Below are 16,215 nucleotides of genomic sequence, written 5' to 3'. Positions count from 1 at the left end.
ATCTGATAAGGGCATATGTTGGTTTACAACCTCAAGAGTTCCCTGGGTGAAATCTGAAACTGGCCCCCATATGCAAAAGATAGGGAAAGCCCAAAGAAAGAGCAGACCACTCCAGGTTGGTAGGTGGCAGGTTTGATCAGCAAGGGAATTTACATATGACACTTGCCTTGGGGGGAGGGGGGGGCAACAGGACGAGTAAATGTCTGCACCTGCCTCAAATTCTACACAGTGACCTTTGTAAGAGCAATTACAGGGACGCCCTGCTTCTCCCTCTCCCTCTGCCTGCTGCTCCCCCTGCTTGTGCGCACTCTCTCTCTATCTCTAATAAATAAATAAAATCTTTAAAAAAAAAAGAAAGAGCAATTACATATTTTGATCCACTGCAAAGCTTGTTTAATCAATGAAGAAATGAAAATCCCTTCCTATATCTTCAAAGAGGTTAAAGATTAGAGCTCAAAGACACTACTGCAAAAAACTCAAGGACTGTAAGAGTGGGAGTTTGGTGTTTGGCTTGGTTTAGTTAAATGAATACAAGGACATCTCAAGACCTCTGGGGTGTATTTACAGATCCTCAAGGAACTTGCTATAGTGGTGCAAAAGTCACTTAACTCCTAATTCATCTTTGACATAATAAACAATTATTCTTTTAAAATGAGTACATTTTATAAGAATGATAAGGAAATTACTTTGTATCAAAAGAAAGTCTAGTTATATTAAATATAAGTACTAGATGTCACCTATCTAAAATTACAAAAACAGGGAGGGAAATACGTATGTAATATTGTCTCTAACCTTAAATAATATAAGAAAACTAGCAAAAAGTTGTTTATGTTTCATACTTTGTATGGCATCTTAGAAATCACCCCATATTGATACAGGAAAAAAAAAAAACCTTGTGATTTTTTTACCTCAAATTATTCCACTGTATGAATAAATTACAACTTAACTAAAAAGAAAAAAAAAGAAAAATTAGCATACAGGATTGGACATGAGAATTTTTTCCCCACCATGAGTCAAAAATATATCTGTCTTAGAAATAATTTCTTAGAAAATATTCACATTAAGTTTTTACAATGAATTGATCGAGGACACCATGTAAGACTTCAGGATATGACATTAAACTTGCAGCAAGAAGAGGTTAAGTACACTGACTTGAAGACCAAGGAGCTCAATGAAGAAATACTTTGCTGCTGAATATTTTGCTAATGATTTTCTGGTTTGAGGGGCCACGATAAGAAATGCACCAAATTTCATCACTCCCCTGACCCACTCTCCATGGTTTTACCTTTGCTCAACATAACCCAAACTCTTCAAAATACAGAGCAAAAGAAAAAATGTCCAATACCAAGAATCCATTACCATTTTAAAACACTTAAAGGTCAGTGTTTCTAAGTAGAAATAATCTTCAACATTTGCCTACAGCTCTCTTCACTCCTCTGAAATGCACAGACCATTTTCACCTTAGTTCTAACAGTCTTTTTTTTTTTTTAAGATTTTATTTATTTATTTGACAGAGATAGAGACAGGCAGCGAGAGAGGGAACACAAGCAGGGGGAGTGGGAAAGGAAGAAACAGGCTCATAGCAGAGGAGCCTGATGTGGGGCTCGATCCCATAACGCCGGGATCACGCCCTGAGCCGAAGGTGGACACTTAACAACTGCGCCACCAAGGCGCCCCATACTTCCAACAGTCTTAAACCGGCCTTCTTTCTCCATAAAGCAATGGGGCTTGTTAAAACTCCGACGTCCAGACCCCACCCCACACAACTGAATCCGAATCCAGGTCTGATGTGCAGCCTGAGTTAACAAGACCACAAGCAATGAGCCCAAAACCCAACTTTCCCAATAAAAGCATACATATACATTTAGGTAATTACTGAATTAATGTTAAATAACATGACTCACACATAGCCTATGAAGAGCAAGAGAACCAATCCGTGAGTATCAACCTTAAAATGCTATCTCCATCCCCCAGTAAATGTTATATCTATATCATATACCAAAATCTTAACTAGAAAGTAGAATGAAAAAAGTTCTCGAATATTAAAACTGTGGAATTAAAAAAGAATGTCTAAACCGATAATACTTTTCAAACTACAGCTGATGTATTTATTTCAAAGTTGTACCACTTTAGAGATACAAAGTCAATTTTTAATTGGGCTTCTCCGCTATGTAAGAAATGTTATTATGTGCGTTTTCCGCTCCTTCAAAAAAAAAATTTTTGTTACATAATTAAATGCTAAAATTATTGAACTGGACAGAAATTATAACAACTAACCAGTCAGCACCCCCATCAAAAGAAAAATTTATTTGAAAATATTCAGCTATGAAATATTATTCTAGTAACTTTACACTTTGAGCTCAACATCTGTGATAGAACTGATTTTTTTTTAACGAAACTGAGTTCTCATAACCAATGTAAGACTGTACCACCCCAAACCTTAATCTTAGCTGCCACGTGAACAGACACCAAAAAAAATTTTCCTTATTAACCAGGCCCAGAGTACAAGCTTCTGAGACAGAAGACCCACAGGATTTAAACAAAACTTAGACTGGTAGTTGTTCAAAGGCCCGAGTGCAAAGGCCTCCTATAGTTGACAGGTGTAAATCCAAGGGCAGAGGAAGCAAAAGTGAAAGAGCTACATCTGGCTTAGATTTCTCAGTCCACAAGCCATCATTTCAAGAGTAAATCGATATTAAAAACTCACAATGACTCACATTTCAAACGCTGACTTGAGTTTATTATTAAGCAGTTGAGGCATACAAAAATATTAAAAATAGTAATGTAGTAAATACCTCTGCCTCCACACACAGCTAAAGGGAAAAACAACTTGGCCAACACATCTGAAACCACCTGAGTATCCTTTCGCAATTAAATTTTAACTAATATTTACAACTGCTGCAATGATCTCACATGTTCCCTTGTTCCCAGAAAATCATCATATCAGCATCTAGTTCAAACTTCTGGCCTCAAGTAAGGTTCAATAAAATTGAGTTTTCCATTCTGTCCATATAATGAATGTACTTCCATTGCTTAGAACATTCTCAGCAATTCATGTTTCCTGATTAGGAATGGTTCACCTACAAAGCTTCCACAAGCACAGTAACAGGTCATGAGAATCACATTAACACAGAAAACTTTTCTACGTTTGTACTACTTCAGCATAATGAGGCGACAGCACGGAGAATATTTTTACACGCATTACAAGAATAGCTGCTCTTCTCTGTCGGAGTTGAATTTCCATCAGGGTTACCATCCCTCCCCACAAATCCCCAGGGTTCATGGAAAAAACAAACCTGCTCAAAGAGCTCCCTCCGAAGCACAGGTATTCCAGCCAAGGAAAGAAAGCTTCAGGGGAGAAAAAAAGAACAATTTCTCACAGCCCTTTAAGCTGTTTGGAAAAATCCCCTCACAGGTATTTCTTTAAATGAAAGAGAAAGTGTAATCAAGGACTCCCTAAATGCAACGTAACCAGTGTCCTTCCTAAGGAAAGGCCCCTGGAAGATAAACAAATAGGTGATCTTCTTCATAATTTTTATAAAACGGAATCTTGCTAAGCAAGTTCGCTTTATTGCAAACACAGTGTATTTTCAGGAGACCTGCTATAAATGTAACCAGGTATAATATTCCATATTAAATAATTCATTTTATTTTTCTTTCACTGGCCTCTCTTTTCTTCCCTCTCCCTTCCCCCACCACTACCAACTCTTTTAATCCCAGAGATATCCATCTGGGCATCAGACCAGGGCTTAAATTGTGCCAAATCGCAGTGCATCTGAAATCCACTACGTTTTTTCACCAGCTAGTGTAAAGCCTTGAGCTGCAGTAGGAGGAAAAAAGAAAAGGGAATTCACAACGGAAACAAACTACCAATTTCTCTACCTTCCATCCAGAAGACTGCCTGTCCTCTGGTATTTTCCCCTTTGCTAACTCTTACAGAAAGTGACAGGGGCGCCTGGGTGGCACAGCGGTTAAGCGTCTGCCTTCGGCTCAGGGCGTGATCCCGGCATTATGGGATCGAGCCCCACATCAGGCTCCTCCGCTATGAGCCTGCTTCTTGTGTTCAACTCCCCCTGCTTGTGTTCCTTCTCTCGCTGGCTGTCTATCTCTGTCAAATAAATAAATAAAATCTTTAAAAAAAAAAAAGAAAGAAAGAAAGTGACAGAGACTGGAGCCAAGGAAGGACAGGACAAGTCTGGGAGCAGCAGGATGTATCTTCCACTACTGGCCCTCCCTTGGCAGGGCTGTGGCACAAGGAGGCCCAGAGAAGCTCTCGCTCATAGGCCAGGGTCCCAACCCTGATGGATATAAGGGAAGAGGCAGAGGGATGTATACGTCGAATTAATACTGTGCAAAATTAATAAGCAATAGATTCACGTGCAAATGAAGAGTCATCCAGTGACAATGGAATAAACTACCTTATAAATTAGGAGACTCGGCAATATGTAGAGGTCAAATGCAGACTTTCTGGAGTCAGAGCACCGAGTTCTAATCCCAGCTCTGGCACTTTCTAGCTCTGTAGCCTTTCTCATTGAATAACCATTCATTGTTCACCTACTAGGAGCAAGGCCCTGGGCATGATGCCAGGAATGTAGTGGTTCCTGCTCTTCTGGAATTAAATTCTAGTTGGAGGGACATTAACAAACACACACACACACACACACACAAATTCTAGTTGGAGGGACATTAACACACACACACACACACACATCCCACCACCACCACCACCACCAAGAAAAATGCCAGATAGAAATAAGAATATATAGGGAACTTAAATATAGTGATAGTCAGGAGTGACTGGGAGATCTGTTTTCTAAAGTCAGCAGGGAAGACCTCTGTGATGACCTTTAAGCCTAGATCCAAATAACAAGAAGGAGCCTAACAGGCAAAGACAAGGAAAAGAGGGCTGTGCAAAGGCCCTGGGCCTTTGGAGAATTAGAAGGCAGGCCGGTGTGGCAAATTACTTCTATGTGACTCATGTCTGTCCTCTATAAAATAGTGGTTGTTAGGATTAAATTCATAGCATCATATCAGCATGTGGTCTACGTTCAACAAATGTAAACTGCTAGAATTATCATCATCATCATCACCAGTGTGATCCCATCACTGGACATGTCCAAGCAGGGGCTGGGTACAGACATGTCACAGTCATGGCCGTGTTATACGGCCTCTGAGGTTCCTTCAACCATTAGACGCTGGGATTAGGCAAGAAGAGAAAAGGTGAAGGAAAAAATGATAAAATTGTTACACTCCAGCTTCCTGCCCAAGGCCTTTTAAAGAGCATACTGAATCGTACAACAGTGTGTGACTCACCTCATTCATTCAGCAAATGGCCCTTTCCCATCTCAGAGTCTATTGATTCAAATCCCCAAATGGCCAAAATCTTCACATGTAGCTAGTTGACACACTGCCTTTAGTCCTGAGGTTGACCCTCATTAGGGGGACTCTGTGCTAAAAAAATTACTACAACAGCACTGAGAACAGAAAAGGATGATGTATTCTACATTACTGGCTTTAAAGTGTGTTAGCTATTGTAAGAATGAAATAGCAACAAGGATATTCTTTGATTTTATATGCATCTCAAACCATTTTATTATTTCATGCTTAAAATGCCCAAGCAGAGGCTTACACATTGACAATATATCTCACACATACACATACACACACACACACACACACACACCAAAAAAAAAAAAAAAAAAAAACGAACCATCTCTAATTCTTGGCCTACTCTCTCAAAATCATTACTAACTTGTTAAGCCTTCTGAAGCTAATTCAGGCTGTCAAAGATACAGTCATTGATGACAAACTTGACTTAACGTCTTTCAGTTAGGGACAGAAAGGTCTACTTTTATCCAACCCTTAACCATTAATGGTCATATCCCTTCAAGTTCTTTTCTGAAATTCACTCAAATCCAAGACAAGCGTACTACAACCATAAAGAAATGTACAGTCTTTACATTCATGACGTTACTTCATCACCTACCCCTGAGGATTTCATACATCTGTTCAGATGGTGCAAATGACTTGAAAAAAAATTTTAAACCTCACACAGAGCATAAAACAAATTAATACTGGATAAAGGTAATATAAACAATCCTAATAACTTAAATGCACAAATATTTCTATTATGCCAGGCTTTTAGACTGTCCAAACTCAAGGCTGGGGAGAAAAGAAAAGACTCTTCATAAACCAAGAGGTAAGTTTATCAGTATACTCTCAATATTAGCTTTTTTCCCCACCCAATCTCTACCCCTCCCCACATCCAGTCCTCCAAAAGGAAGAAACAGGAAGAGATTGGAATTAAAATTTTCTTATATGAAAACATTCCTTTAAAAAACTGAAAAGCCAACAAATTCAGCATAGAACACATCCGACGACCTTTACATGTAGATGGTGCTTTTGACATGGTATGAACTAAAACTCCCTTTTCAATATGTACATTTTAGAGTACTATAAGAGCTGACCACAGTCTACTAGTATTCACGGTAAAAGAATCAACAAAGTGGGGTAAACAGAAGGGGGAATGAACCATGAGACTATGGACTCTGGGAAACAAACTGAGGGCTTCAGAGGGGAGGGGAGTGGGGGAATGGGATAGGCTGGTGATGGGTATTAAGGAGGGCACATATTGCATGGTGCACTGGGTGTTATACGCAAGTAATGAATCATGGAACTTTATCAAAAACTAGGGATGTACTATATGGTGACTAACATAATAAAATAAAAAAATATTATTAAAAAAAAAAAAAGTACCTTCCAGAAAGCAAGATTGGGACTAATAAGCCATTCAAATCCAAATTTATCTACTGGCTTTTGCAACATAATCCAGCCAAAAGAATGTGATTCGTATCTCAGCTATGCAACAGCTAGCTTTTCAATGTGTTTTGAAGTAGGTCCCTCCAAAACAACAGTCATAGCTTTGGCATTAAAACACTCTAAGCAATTTGAGAGCCTTTAAAATTACAAGAACTAAGTAATACAGGCTCATTAAAGAACTTTAGAAAATACATATGAGCAAAAAAGAGAAAAATCATAATGCCACAATACAAAGATGGGCACTATTAATATTTTAGTGTATGTTCGGGTATATCTTCTCGAAAAAAATATTTCCCACATATAGGACTTCATATTGCACACATTTTTTTACTTAACAATATCAAGAATGTACTTCTATACACATCCATAACATTTTTGTGAATGTACAACCTTCCACTTTATGGATATACCCTAATTTAATTAGTTCCACTGAGATTCTATATGATCTGTTGAGATGCCCCACACTAAAGGAACAGAGTAGGTTAAACACTTATTTCCTAAAGTTATTGGCTCACAAAATCCTTTTTTGAATTATACATCGGAACCTGTGCTCCTTCACAAATTACGGGAAATAATGGGAAATTATGACTGGGAAATTACGATTTAACCAATCCTCAATACTGGGTTTTTATGGTGTTTCCAATTTTTTTCTATTATAAAAATGCCATGATCAACTTCTTGCTGTGCATGTCTGTGTATTCCCTGGGGGAAAACTCTAAAAATAGAGTTATTGAGCCAATTGGTATGCATATGGTAAAAACGTGATAATTTCTGCTCAACTGTCCCCCAATAATGTATGAGAATTGTCAGTCTTTTTAAATGATAACACTTAACTTAGAGTTCTGAAGTTATATGTACTCATCATATATACCCAATATTTTTAAACTTATATGATGACTTTTTTATGGACATGGCTAAAATACATAATTATAAATATCAAAGGTCTTACTGAAATGGACATTGACTCAGAAAACTAAGAATATACCACCTCACAATTTATAGAACATGACAAGCATGGATACATTGTGTCTTTTATTTTCCTCCTTGCTACATTTACATATTTCTGGATATATATTCCCTGCTCTTAAGAAGATATTAATAATCCCGTATATCTACATCACCCTTCATACTACTAAAGCACTTAAACAAAAAGAAATTTAGAGGAATAAAACATCCTGAGAGTGAACTTTAACACAGGATATTAAACTGTACCCCCAAAAGATCCTTAAAGTTACACAATAGTAGCTATATGTTTAGAGCCAAGACTGTAATAACCAAAATCTTTACCAACCAACTGATACCAATATCACAGGGGGAAAGGTGTGTCTTCAATATGTATCTCTATTAATTTACAGCTTATTTTCCATACATATTTTTGCAATTTCAAATAATTAAGAAATAGGATCCTCACATCATATAAAGATGGTTCACAGAGGAAAAACAGAGTTTAGGTTCCTTTTTCATTTTTAAAGTGACACTGGATGTAATTTTATACCTCAAAGTAACTCTCAAAGTTACTTAAGTATAGTGTTCACACCCAGGGTGGAGTTCTGTGTAATTTCCAAAGCTCAGAAAGGCCTTGCCTGCTCAAAAATATCTCCCCTTAGAGCCTGTCTCAGAATCATACTCGAAGCTTTTAAAAAATACAGAAATTATTCAACAGGTCTGGAGTGGAGCCACTGCATCTGCATTTTTTAAAAACTCCCCAGCTGATTCATTTGCACAGCCAGAGTCAAAAAGCACTCGGTTATATAAAAGATTGCGGGAGGGAGTGGTATTATTAGGTCCTCAATTTAAATGTTCATATGAAACCATCAATCTGTCTTAGGGGACCCAGGTGAAAACTATACCTTCACAGAACACTCATAAAAAGTTTCAAAAAGGAAAGCATAGGTAGGACACCTGGTGACCCAACCCTGGCCCCCAAAAAGGACAGGGGTGAGGATATACAGTAATGGAGGCAAAACTCAAGAAGATGCACCTTACCAGAAATTGCTACTTCATATTTTAAGCACGTGATCCCTTCAACTTCATAAAACAGACCAACAAGAAAAAACTGCTCAGCTGTGTATCTGTGTGGAAAGGGGTAGTCTCATCAAGGAAAAGCATTCAGCTACAGGTAGGAGTTTCACCAAGCAGTGCCCATCAACATGCAATAAGACCAAAATGGACTGGCAATTAAGACCGGATACTCCGAGACAGTACGTTACCTTTTACAATAGAATAGTCATTTGTCAGAACTGTGTTTCTCAAAAGAAGTTTGTCTCACAAGAACAGTGCAAAAACAAGCCAAAAAACTTATGTCTTCTAAGTAGCGTATACTTAATAAGCCATCATTTTCTTAAGCTTCCATTACCTACCAGATCTGGACTTAATGATGTCACTGAACTCATTCTGCCCGTCATCAGGCCTGGCCTCGTGTTCTCCATACTTGGCCATCTTTGCTGAGTTTCAATTTAATCCAAAGATTGTATTAAATCCTCTTCTTAAGACTTCCAGTTTCCTATAATGGTCCAGCTTAACATCAATACCTAAAGAGAAAAGGGAATGTATTGACTTGGAAAAAAACTGTATACATACATATATATTTTTATAATATATATAAATATAGTTATATATACTACCCATTCATTCAGCAAATATTTATTCAGCACACTCTATGTGTAATGCACTGATCTGGGCAATGGGGATATGACTGAAAAAAGAGACGCAGACTCTCCCATTATGACGTTTATAGACACTAAGCTGTGAATTAGGTAATGAATTATTTCATTATAATACTGATATGTTACAAATGAACGAATGAGAAGCACAGAGTAATATCAGCATACAGCAGAGGAATCCGACCTGCCCTGGGCAATTAGGAAAGGTTTTCTTGAAGAAGTGTCATTTGAGCCAAGCCTTCAATGATGAGAAAAATTCAATTAGCAAAAAAAAATGAAGTGGGAAGAGAAAAAAATAAGAGCCTTCCACGTGAAGTGGCAGGAAGAATCATGGAGCATTCAAGAAGCTAAGCCAGTGTCTTTGGAGAGAAAACAGCCAAGAAGAGAGAAATCTGGCGAACTACATGAAGTGGGTAGACGGGACCAGCGACAGGGTGTTGGAGACCAGGTCAAGGCTCTTGATCTTTCTCTAAAGAGGAAGGGGGATCCAATAGATGGTTTTAAGCTGGGAAGTAACATGATCAGATCTGCCTTCTGAAAAGATCATTCTGGTTCGTAGGTGGACAAGAATGATGAGTGCGAAGCCATGAAGAGTATGGCAGAATTTCACAATTGTTCATTCAAGAACCTAGGTCATGGGCACATGGGTGTTGAATAAAAATTTCTTTCAATTTCTCTGCGTATTTGAAATTTTTTCATAATAGAATTTGGGGAAACTAATTCCTAACTTTAACTAAGTGATCAAACTTCATATGACCAATATCGTGTGATACAATGGGAGATATACCACATCATCTATACAGTACCCCCATGGAGCTTATCATGAACAGACAAATCTAGACTGTGGGTAGTCTTCAAAATAAATGACCTGGATTGCTCAAAATTTTCATCATGAAAAACAAAAACACCTGAGGGAGGGGGAACTTTGTGGGTTAAAGAGGACTAAAGAAACATGACAACCAAGTGTAATCCTTGACTGAATCTAGAACTAAAAAAATAAACATCTGGGGGATAATGTGAAAAATAGGAATTGGGGCTAACTATTAGACAATATCATTCTATCAGTGTTAAAGTTCTGTAGAATTGGTTCATGATTTTGTCATTATGCAAGTGAGTATCTTTGTTTACAGGAGACACCTGATGAAATATTTACCAATGAAGTGTGATAATAACTTCAACTTCAGTTCAAACAGGACAGCATATGCCTGTCTATCTATCTACGTACAGGTATCTCCCTACCTATATACATACATACGGAGAGAGAGGGAGAGAGAGAAAGAAAGAAAGGAAATGTTGGAAAATGGTTAAGTGGGGAATGTAGAGAAAGCATACGGGTGTTTACTCTTCTTTCTAGTATAATATTACAGGTAGGAAATGATTGTGGTCTAAACAAGGGTACATGGAAAGAAAGGGGTAGATGCATGGGATATTTAAATATCAAATACAGAAGGTCAACAGCATTGGGGAACTAATAGAATATGAGTCGTTTAGAATACTAAGGTGCAAAACGACTGCCGAGTTTTGGTTTGGGCAAATGCGTGCAGGGTGAGTCATTCACTGAGCTCAGGAACACTGGCAGATAAACCACTGGCGGAAGAAATCATGAATGTGGTTTGGACTTGCTGAATGTGAGGTGCCTCTGAGTTATATAAGTGCAGATAACAAAGAAGACAGTTGGACATATAGGTCTGATCTCAAAAATGGTCTGGATTCAATATAAATCTGGATAGTCACACGTTATACCCAATGACACAGATATTATTCTAGAAGGTATATCATATGAATTCTGCTAAGTACAGCTATCACTCAATAAAATAATTTTAAAGATTTTATTTTATTTATTTATTTATTTATTTGAGAGAGAGAGAATGAGAGAACACCCAAGCAGGGAGAGGAGAGAGGGAAGGACAGGGAGGAGGAAAAAGAATCTTGAGCAGACTCAGCGCTGACCTCGGGAGCCCCACATAGGGCTCCAGGCAGGGCTCAACCTCACAACGCTGAGATCATGACCTGAGCAGAAACCAAGAGTCGACACTCAACCGACTGAGTCACCCAGGCGCCCCAGCAATAAAATAATTTTAATCTTTAGTAATTAATTAGAATCATCTTCAGAGCTTAAAGAATTGAGGATTCTACTTGGCAGAACCACCTTTTTTTTAAGAATGTCAATAATGAGAGCTCTGCATTGCCCTAATCCTTCCTGGAACATATCGCCCCTACAACCCAAACAGAATCAGAATTCAATTTTAAGTCCAGCAACTTCGCTGTATCCTTACAGCCCCTTAAGTGGACCCCAAATGCCAATTAAATAAATTTAACTGGGAATCATTTAATTGGGAATATAGCAGTCAACATGCCCAAATATTAACCTGCAAATAATGGGCATTAATTCATATATTACAACATACAGTAGAACACAGTATACTACTAGCTAGGATTAGACAACACAATCATTTCATTCAAGGACACGCCATATAGCATTATTATTTTATAATATGCTTCATTTGGCATACTTATGTAATACTTAGTTTTTATATTATGTTTAATTATATGTAATATTCCAAGAAATAACATATTATTTTATAATATAAATATATGTAAAAAAATATATTTTTTCCTGACTAGTTGGAAAAAGTGTGTGTTCTAATAATAAAGAGGTCAAAATTACCTTAGAAAAAATGTTTGAAATATTTAACAGTTGGAGGCAGAAGAAAACGAGTGGACTACTAAAGATTTAGGAACAAATTCCTCTCTTGTAGAGAAGACCATGTGGATTAGATCATCAGTCTGCCAAATTTTGAGTATAAAAAACTTTTTCTCATTTTTTATATTTCTCTACTACTGTTAAGACTTTGGGATTATTATGTGATTAAGTTCCTTTTTGGGGGTACATATCTGTAAAAGATTTGCTGAGTTCTTAAGTGCATTTTTTAATATAGTCAAGAACTTAAAGCTTTGTTCAGAAGAATGCATATAAAATTTTATCATGGAAAATCAGCTTTGTCCAACAAAAGTTCTCTTTACAGGAAAGCAACTAACTATTCCCTTTAAAAGGCATTCTGACACTCTCCTTCATGACTGGTCTTAGCTAAGGGTCTTCAGATCAACACTTGACAAAGACCTTCCCCACTCCATAAAAAAGAAAAGTAAACTGTTTACACAGGACTTTACTTCATTTACACGTGAATTTTTTTTTTAATTTTGCCAGTCTAAGATAATTTCTCAAATTTTCTCTTCCAGATCATCAAAATCCTTTATATGCTACAAAGATACAGCAGAAAGACGACCAGAGAACAAGGAAAGAATGGGAAGGAGGGAGAATCACAGAAGGCCACTGGAACAGTGAGAGCCACGGACTGTCGTCACCTGTTGCCAGGAATGGGCAGGCGACCCCAGGTTGAGTAGCACAGGGAAAAAGATACCTCCTTCTAAATCGCTGAATGCTGCAGCTATTTATAACTGCTTGTCAGGAGACAGAATCAAAGTTTCTTCACTGACAGTGTGCCTAGGTGAGGACCTTACACTTCCATAGGGCGTAAGAGAGGCCATCTTCCACACAAAGCTGGGTGAGAAACTGAGAATAAATGAATGGGATATTATTGCCTTAGAAGCTTTAAGCCCTATACAATTTGTCATTTATTGTTACCACTGCTCCAGGTCTCTGTTCCCTCAGAATTCTGTTTTGCAAAGTTTAGCCAGATCTTTCTCACTGAAACTAAGACACTTAACTCTACACTCAGCAACTCTTTCTTCAGAACGTGTCTGGCTGTCATATGGAACAGAAGCCATCAGTATGTGGCAATAAACTTGGGGGTGAAAGGGTGGAGGGGTGGCCTTAAAGGTAAAGCCAATGTTTCAATTTTAAAACAATTGGCAATTAGACAATGTAAGAATACAAATATGTTCAACAATGTGCAATTACGACGGAAATGCGGTATACGTCCTTGGGCAGAAACCATCCATGCATTGAAACTAGAAACCAAACCTAGGAATGCTGAAGATAGTGGAAAGGGAAGCGAAGGAGCCAAGAATTTGCCGCTCAGCTTGAAACACTACAAGAAACCGCCCAGTGCCAAGGACTGCCATTCACTCTCGGAAACGCTCCAAGGGAAGGTTGGTACTAGGGTGATTAATACTGTTTACAGGCGCAATAAATTTTAGGTAAACACCCAAAGGAGAGTTAAAGAGCTGTCTCATCGGTCCCATAAACTCGGGTAGAGGGGGCGGGGAATGACTCCGCGTAAACCCTGGCCCTGGCCGCCGGGTACTCGCGAAGCTGAAGCACCCACGAGCTTCGCATTCCTCCAGCCCTCGCCTGGTTCGCAGCGCTCCCCGCAGGTCGCGGCCCCCACGCCCACCAGCAACAGCAGGGAGGGGGCCAACCGCACTTCCTGAGTCCCGTGCGAGTTACAAATAAGTGGAAGCGGCTGCTGCCTTGTGTCCCAGAGGCCGCGAGACCCGGCCCAAGCCCGGACCCGGGGAATCGAAGCTTCCGCAAAGTCGGTGCGTTCCAGCTGCAGCAACCGGTGCACTGATCCTCCCAAACACCGCACCGGGAAGTGACCCGTGAGGCCCTGGTGATCCAGGTGAGCTGGAGGCTGGGAAAGAGGAGACGCGCCCCGGGACAGCCCAGAAAGAGGAGCCGATCGCCCCAAGTGAGATATGGGGCTCTCCAGTTCAATGTAAAACGACGTGCGGATCCTCAGGCTCTTGGAGGTCGGGCACGTTTTCTCCTTCCCTTGAAACAACCCTGGAACAGTCCCTTTCGTAATCCGGGACTTGGGAGAAAAAAAATTCTCCTGTAACAGCGTGCCTTCTAAAAGTTGCACAGCCTAAAATTCGTGCCTTGTTGGTTTTCTAAGTGGCCTTGGGCAACCAGAGCCTCGGACCCGGGGCCAAAGGGAGGCACGAATGACCTTACCTGGTGCAGCAAGAGATGCCAAGAGTCCGAGAAAGTCGAAGAGGCTACCGTGGGCACTAAGCACCGACTGGCTGCCCCTGTCCCCTCCCCGGAGCCCCACCCTCAAGAGCAGCAACGGCGTGGAGGGTGAACACGTTTCCTGCCAGACGGCTGCGAGCCGCTCCCCTGCCGCTCCACCACACCGCCACCCTCTTCCCACCCAGTCCTGGCGGACACCTCGGAGCCCCGCCTTCCCGGGGCCGGGGTGTGTGTCACAGGCCATCCGAGGAAGCCACGTCCCCTCTTGGAGATCACAGCGCGAGGCACGCGACCCTCTCACACATAGGGGGAGGCGGGCTGGGGGAGCCCCGCGGCGGCACTGCACGGGTCGGAGGAGTTGGGGTCATTCGCTCCTAGACGGATTGCGAGAACCTCCGCGTCCGAGCTCTCGCCACGTTTCTGGCACCCTCTCTCCCGCCGAGGGGAGCAGAACTCAGGTTCGGAGGAAAGTGCACGCTAAAGTTGGTGACATCTTAGACTCAGACTTGAGAAGAGACTGGGTCACAGGGTAGGAGCCGCAGAAAGTCCCTCCTCCCCGCAGCCCACGCCCCACTGCCCCGGGGCCGCGGTCACATCCCACGGCCCGAGGCGGAGACATGGCACGGGCTTACCTGCTCCCGGGACCCGCGGGCCCGCGTCGCCCGCCAGCCGCCGCCGCCGCCGCCGCGTCCCGAGCGGGCCGAGGGCTCCTCCGGGCGTGTTTGGGTCGTAGTGATCGTGGGGGAGTGTGCGAGCGTGAGTTCTGTGGGGCGACGAGTTTTTAAAAGGAAATGTGAAGAACCAGACAAATCCGAAAGAAAAAAAAAAATTTTTTTGACACCCTACTGAAACAACGCCCCCGACTTGTGCAATCTTCCTGCCCCAGTAGTTCCGCCAAAAACAAAAACAAAACAGTCCAAGTGCAAACCTGGAGCGGGAGCGCGGGCAACCAAGTTTGCCAAACACTACAGAGTTTTCCCTCTGCAGAAGTGACCCAGAAGAAAGGAGGCACCGCTCGCCGTGGTGCCCCAATGGGCTTCGGGAACCAGAGGCTCCTCCTCGGCCCTCGGCGGGAGAAAGCCCGCGGCCGGCTGCGGCTGCCCGCTCCCCTCCTCCGAGGAAAGGCGACTCCACAACTTTGTGCGCGAGCGGCTCGCTTCAGCAGCTCCTCCTCCGCCGCCGCACCCCCCCTCCGCCGCCGCCGGCCTGCCCCTTTGTTGGAGAGCTGCGCAGGAGGCTGAGAGGGAGGGGGCGCGGGAGCGAGCGGGGGCGCCCTGCCGCCCCCCCGGGGAAACGGACTCGCGTCCGGGCACCCCGGGGCTCGCTCTTCCCAGGAGGAGGCGGCCGAGCGGGACCGCTCCCCGGGCCGGCACCGCCCTCGGCGCTCCCGCGCCCGCTCGGCTCACGGCCCCCGGCCCCGCCGCCGCAGGCCCAGCAACTTTGTTCCGGAGAGCAGCACCCTCTCGGCTCTGGTTCGGCCCGGGCCCGGCCCAGGCGGCCACCGCGGGCTGGGCTCGGGGAACGTGGCGCCCCGGGTCACCTGACCGCGCGCCCCGTCAATCAGCACCCGCCCCGCGCGCCCTCCCCGCCCGCAGCCGCTAGCCCGGCGCTCGGTTGGCCTGGGGCTGCGCGTCCCGCGCGGCTCCCGGTGCGTGCGACGCGCCGGGAGCGAGAATGGACGCCTCGCCCAAACACCATCCCCTTTATTCAGATTACCCGAAAATGTGAGTCACGCCCCCACCCCAGGCAACCCCGGCAGTTCGGGCGATTTTGTTCTCTTCTAGAGGTAAATCT

At 42.3% G+C, this 16,215-nt stretch overlaps 1 protein-coding gene across 1 annotated transcript in view; it reads right to left on the bottom strand.

Moving 5' to 3' along the window:
• Positions 1-14,530, bottom strand: part of UTRN (utrophin) — a 485,166-nt gene extending 470,636 nt beyond the window's left edge. Inside the window, exons 1-2 of the mRNA XM_040627923.1 lie at positions 14,404-14,530; positions 9,180-9,350 (exon numbers count right to left, since the gene is read on the bottom strand). Coding sequence (XP_040483857.1) covers positions 9,180-9,258 — 79 coding nt within the window. The 5' untranslated portion in view covers positions 9,259-9,350; positions 14,404-14,530. The remainder of the gene's footprint in view (positions 1-9,179; positions 9,351-14,403) is intronic.
• Between the last annotated feature and the right edge of the window lie 1,685 nt (positions 14,531-16,215).

This window comes from Ursus maritimus, unplaced genomic scaffold (assembly GCF_017311325.1).
Source record: "Ursus maritimus isolate PB19 unplaced genomic scaffold, ASM1731132v1 scaffold_13, whole genome shotgun sequence".
In the NCBI taxonomy this organism is placed as follows: domain Eukaryota; kingdom Metazoa; phylum Chordata; class Mammalia; order Carnivora; family Ursidae; genus Ursus; species Ursus maritimus.
Note: the sequence above shows the minus strand (reverse complement) of the source record. Positions and strands in the feature narration are given on the sequence as shown.